This window comes from Electrona antarctica, assembly GCF_951216825.1.
Source record: "Electrona antarctica genome assembly, chromosome: 15".
Taxonomy (NCBI): domain Eukaryota; kingdom Metazoa; phylum Chordata; class Actinopteri; order Myctophiformes; family Myctophidae; genus Electrona; species Electrona antarctica.
Genome location: NC_136796.1, coordinates 28,567,857 through 28,573,673, shown reverse-complemented (window position 1 = coordinate 28,573,673; position 5,817 = coordinate 28,567,857). Strand labels below are relative to the sequence as shown.

Here is a 5,817-nt window from a genome sequence, read left to right as displayed (position 1 = left end):
GCTTATTGCAAGCGAGCACATGTGCGGCGGGTGACTAGTGTGCGGCGTGTAGTGTTGTGAGAGAGCAGAGGAGCAGCTTTCCATACCGACAACACGTGCGGTACTGAACGAGGAGGGGTACAGTGCGAGCGTGCCGTTAGCGACCAATCACTTGCGAGAACATCGCAGATTGGTCATGCGTTCAGCCAATAGGCGAAAAGCGGTTCCTTGTGGCGGCCAATGTCAGAGCTCAGCACAACACGTGTAGTGTCTGTGGAGTGTGTGGTGGTGCTCGGCACATGTTCTACCTCGCTGGGGCAGAGAAGAAGGGAGGGGGGGGGGCTGGCAAAGTAAATGAAATGTGAGGATGACAAGGGAAAAGGGAGGGAAAGAGAGGCTACGACCAGACACAACCGTTGAGAAGCCGTTGAGCGCGGAACGTTATTGGTTGAGCATAGCGAGAGACAGGGTCGTGGATTTCTCGCAGTAATAATCGCCATTCGTTACAGTTGGAGTTGTTGTTTTTGCGGCTGAAAACCTGCACGTTTCGGTTTCCCGTCCAGTCCAAATAAAGGTAAGAAACTCTCACATCTTGTGCCATGGCAGCGCCTTAGAAAGGGCATTTGTTCAGTGTTTATTTATTTATTTTCTATATTAGTATAGTATCATGACAATGATGCAATTTGTAGATGGGTTACACCATCTGAAATGCTTGGCATTTACACAACATAGTGGGAAATGAAATGAAATGAAATGAAATCTATATTTACCCAGGGTATCTGGGCTAAGCTCAAGAACTTGTTTCCAGCCAGGCCCTGCTCATAGAACACATTTCATCGTAGTGGTTGATGCCTTGTTCAAGGGCATTTCAGCGGTGGTAATTTTAACGTGTCGGACGGCTGATTCGAACTGGGAACCTTCCGGTATCTAGACCGCGCCGCTATCCGTTCGGCCACCGCTGGGACTGTGTTGTTAACAATTACTGTTGGTGTGCAGCCAGCACATCACAGAGTACTGAGAGTAGACTACTAATAATGACCAAAACATCTGTTGTATCTAGCTTTAGCAGCTAGTGTGACGTATGTGACGTATTTATTTGTTGTTTTGTCTAGATATGTTGCTGATGTTTGTCTCACAACATGGGACTCCATCATCACCTGTGTGCCAAATTCCGGTTTACAGTCCTTTAGATTAGAATATACAGCCATTTATTTCATGGACTTGTGGATAAATTAAAACCAGTGTGGCATAGCCAGGTTAAAAGGTATGAACATGAGCATATAAATAAGGCATTTAGCCCATTCGTTTATTAGTGTTGCTGCTGAAATAGCCAGACGTCTTCTCAAATCTTAGAACGACACGGCGGACCCACTGTTTCTCTCTGCTGTCTCACTCTCTCACTACACACACCCATCACGTGTAGACCTACACAGTATCACTGCTGTAAGAGACATTGTAAAATGTCTGGCATAAATCCTGATCCTAATTACAAGCAGCTGCAGCTTAAACGGTGACCAATACATGGCATGTAGATACATATCCTATCCACTTAATAAACCAAATAGTTTATTACTACAGTCTGTTATTGCTTGGCAAACGTAGATTGTTTGAGCTAGTCATTGTCAACTGACTGGCATACTGTCGCGTATGATGTAATTGTAAATGGTCACAACTTGTGACTCACAAGCACCACACGACACCTCTGGCCTTGGATTTCAGAGGATAATTTTACAGAATGAGCCCTTCCACAGACATTACATAAGTAGTAGGCTATTTGTGTGGCTGTGTGCCATGTTGTAATGAACTATGAATCGGTGCATCTTGCCATCTCACTAATCAATTCTACTCGTGGACTCTCAAAAAACAAGGCAGCAGCCTGTGCACTCCACTGCTGAGCAGCAAATACATACACATAATGTATCCGAGTTACAGGATGATAACAAACTAATATTGGGATTACATTTTTTCCAATGTTGAAATTGCAACATGAACTTTGATACAGCCATGTCCAAAAGCTGTTTCAATTTTAAAAGCCTTACTCAAGTTTGAATCATAAAGATTAAAACCAGAAATAAATTACCAGAAAACCTTCATTATGTGGCCACATGAAAACCTCTGGAAAAATCACTGTTGAAAGTTTCATAGCTGGTAGTAACATATTCTTCTGAAGTTCTGAAGTAAACATTTTGACCTGTGTTTCATATGGATTTGAGAATTATTATTCACAATCATGCTTACCTGTTGTTTTCTATCTCAGTTCTCCTTAGAGAAATGAATTCCCTGAGGATGTCTTCCAAATGGCCATCTTATGAGTCCCTCCCCTCTACTCCTGGCCTGATGATCAGCGAGAGTGAGCAGACCGAGGACGAGGCTGATGTGTTTTCCTCTGAAGGAGAGGGGGACAGTGGGGTCAACAAGTCAAATGAGACCCGATCCACAATACGTCTGGCCTTCCCTAGCCAACCAGACCGGTCCCTCTGTAGGTCTGAGGATGTCCAGGAGGACCACTGTCCTGACAAAATTACCCACCAAAACTCTTCAGTCTCACCAGGAGACCTGGCCTTTGCTCAGAAAGTGAGACATTTTTCGAAATTATTTGAACATTCCATGTTAATTTTTTTCTCTGTTTAATTATCTGCAGTTATACAACAACTGGTAGATGGCTCTCAATAACACTGACTCAAACCAATATGTTCTTTTCCAGTGTGCTGATTTGCAGAGATTTGTCAGACCTCTCTTTGAACTTTTGAATGGGCTGAAGACTGGCCGATTTGACAAAGGCTTGTCCTCCTTCCAGCAGAGTGTTGCTATGGATCGACTGCAAAGGATTCTGGGAATTTTGCAGAAACCTGACATGGGGTAAGTTAATGGTGATAAGTGTGATACCTGGGATTGTCTACCTGCTTGTCCCTCACCCCTGTTACATAGGTTCTCAAGATAGAAAGCAAAAAGAAGGAGTTGGCCTCCTTTACAAAAAATATATATTTATAGGAAAACTAATGTTTTTTTTCCCTTTTTCTTTTCTTTTTCTTGTACAGTGAGAAGTACTACAGAACCTTGCTACAGGTGGAGATGATGTTGAAAATGTGGTTCCCTCAGATGGCTAAAGGACGCTCGACAGCGGCACCGACCACCACTTCGTGTCTGCATAAACGCTGGTGCCAAAGCCAGCTCCACATCCCTGTTAAGGTAGGCCTCTTAATAGCTGTTTCTTTTGTTGGCACAGACAATGCTCTCTTAAAGTAAGCATTGGATCTTTTATTAGCCTTTGTGATTGTACCTGGCCGTGGTTTATATTTCATAATGATAATTTTTTTGCTTTTGTCTTCCTATTCTAGAAACGAAAGCTGAGCTGGATTGAGCCTGACACCCCTTTCATCTTACCCCAGTGTAAACGACGTCAACAAGGCCAACAGACGGAGAGCTGTCAGACAGATACGTCAAAACACGCAGAGGCCACAGGTAGATCTATGGCCTCTAATGAGCAGAACGGCCTTGAGAAAGGAAAAGTCGAAGCTGACAATGGCAGCTGGACTTCTGTATGTGATCATGGCGCCGGTACTTTAGATGGGCCTTTGTATTCATGTAGCAGGAGGGGAAATGTAAGTTTGAAACAACTTGCCAATCCCTCCCCATCCCCCAGTGGCAGCCCAGCTACACAAGACAGTTCAGTTTCATCGAGTTCCGCTGTCCCCCTGGTTGCTTCACCTTAACTTCCTATGCTTGGACTGCTGCCACGCAGCGATTGGCACAAGCGGAACTGCCAACGTGAACAGTCCAGGGACGGACCTCGGATGACATCAGACTTAATCTGGGGGAGGAGCCAACGCTTGTCTGATTTGCTGAGGCATGTACCGTAAACAAGAACGGGAAGACATTCATTAACACTTACCCAGTGCAAGATGAGATTACACTGGAAACCATTGCACTGTATCAACATCAGATATCTTTCATATTTCCAGTCCTGATGTAAAAAAAAAGAAAAAGCAATATGTATTCTGTTTTGTTTTGATTTTCATATCATGGAAATAATCGATTTGAGTTTTTCAAAAGTAAAGGAACTCACAGTGGAACATCAATAGCACATTTACAAATACATTTTTAATGACACATTAATTACAACTACTAAATGATTGTAAAGTGTGCCATGCCAGAGGCATTAACCACTGTTGAGATGTGCCAAACAAAACCATAGCTTTTAATTCCACCACAGCGATTGCATGTGCAGTGTTTTAAGACTTAATAAGCATAACATTTGTGCTCCTGTGTCATTGGGGATTAATAACTGTAGTTGCACTTTGGATGACATTGAGGAAGAAATTACCAGAAATGCTGACGTCAAAGAGTCAGGTTATTATTTATGAAAGATCTGTTTAAAAGGGTCATTACTTGAAAACCTGGATACTTATGGTAGCCTTTGAGCCTTGTGATAGTTTGTTACATCTGAATAGGCTTTAATTCTTTATGATTTATTTATTGTGTTTTATTTGTAATCTTTTGACACTGTGGATATGAAGTGTTTTGGGGGAATAATTCTCACTATTGGGTAATTGCCAGATGTATTTTTTTACACAAAGTTTTGAAATGCAAAGCTGCTAGGGCTGCCCCCTCTGTCAATTAACCGATTTGATCTTAATCGACCAAGACGTTTAGTAAATTTAGTAGTCACAAAGAAATCCCTGAACAAATAATCTGCTAAAGATTTAAGTGGACTGCCAATCTGTAAGGGTCACATCATCATAGAAGCAAAATTCAAATCTTGTGAGATTGATGTGAAACGATTGGTCTTTGGCAGCTGAGCTCCAAAGTTTCCTATGCACTATGCACATAGTTTTACAGATTCCTATTTATTTCTAGTTGACAAGAATTTATTTAGCCGAGGACAGCCCTGAACATTTTAAACAATGATGTTCCTGTTGGCTGAACATTAAACAGTCCCTTTGTCCCCTTTAACAAGTTGTGCAATTACTAAGACCTGACTATTGTTTCCATCAGTTCGACTTGCCACTGGCATGGCAAAAATAAATCATAATCTTTATTCCTCTTCAGATCTGAGTGTTTGGAATGTATTATCCAAACACTATACAGTATTTGTGTGCTGCAGTGCTTTGTAACCCTGTCAATTGAATTGACTATTTCTGGTGTTCGGCGCTGGCACGCAACAAAGTAAACATCAGGTATTAATCATGCTTATGACAACCACAAAAGGAAAGGGATATACTGTACCAGGAAAAGATGATTATGTCAAAAAGATAGTAAACCTAAAGGCAAACAATGTCCAGATCAATTCAAATTCAGGTGAACCTGAATAGTAGCAGATGACCTGAACTTTTTTAGACTATGTCAACCTAATGAAAATAGCCTGGTTACCGAGGCTAACCAAATGTGCTGCTGTGTAGATTTTCTTCTGCACTCTGTTGTTGGGTTTTCCATTTTCACTTACATTTATGTGTATTTAATAACATTGCAATCTAATAACGTGATGGGAAAAAGTATCCACAGAAACTCTTCTTTGTTGCTCTAGGGGTACAGTACAGACTGCAATAAAACTTAAATGTTTTATGAGGACATAAATTTGAGACTTTCTTTATGCTTTGGAGAAAATACTGAGCAAAGTTGCAGGACACAAGCATGAATTGGCCTTGAGAGTTATCTACCAGGTTTGGTTTGTTTGCCAGCCCACATTTCTTGTTTTGATTTCCTTATTTTGTTTTGTGGTTGAAAACCACCCAATTATTTTCTTGTATTCAAAAAGAACAGTCAAATGTTGATTGATTTGAACAATGCTTTGATAAAAATAGCTCACTTTTTATACATTCAATTGTGTGTTTGTTTATT

The 5,817-nt window shown here is 41.2% G+C and overlaps 1 protein-coding gene across 2 annotated transcripts; it reads left to right on the top strand.

Annotated features, from left to right (window-relative positions):
- The first annotated feature begins 366 nt into the window (after positions 1–366).
- ciarta (circadian associated repressor of transcription a) lies at positions 367–5,817 on the top strand. 2 transcript variants are annotated; one of them, XM_079522585.1, is made up of 5 exons: positions 367–553; positions 2,249–2,553; positions 2,684–2,838; positions 3,018–3,168; positions 3,318–5,817. In XM_079522585.1, exons 2-5 carry the CDS (start codon positions 2,251–2,253, stop codon positions 3,690–3,692), a joined length of 984 nt encoding a protein of 327 aa, XP_079378711.1. In that variant the 5' UTR covers positions 367–553; positions 2,249–2,250; the 3' UTR covers positions 3,693–5,817. The 2 variants fall into 2 exon arrangements, with proteins under 2 accessions (XP_079378711.1, XP_079378712.1); XM_079522586.1 differs by having other exon boundaries at positions 2,237–2,553.

Excerpts from the sequence above, each read along its gene's own strand:
- ciarta (XM_079522585.1), top strand. The coding sequence starts at position 2,251 with ATGAATTCCCTGAGGATGTCTTCCAAATGGCCATCTTATGAGTCCCTC. Across the intron at positions 2,554-2,683 it reads ACCTGGCCTTTGCTCAGAAA|TGTGCTGATTTGCAGAGATT; the intron begins GTGAGACATTTT and ends GTTCTTTTCCAG. Across the intron at positions 3,169-3,317 it reads AGCTCCACATCCCTGTTAAG|AAACGAAAGCTGAGCTGGAT; the intron begins GTAGGCCTCTTA and ends TTCCTATTCTAG.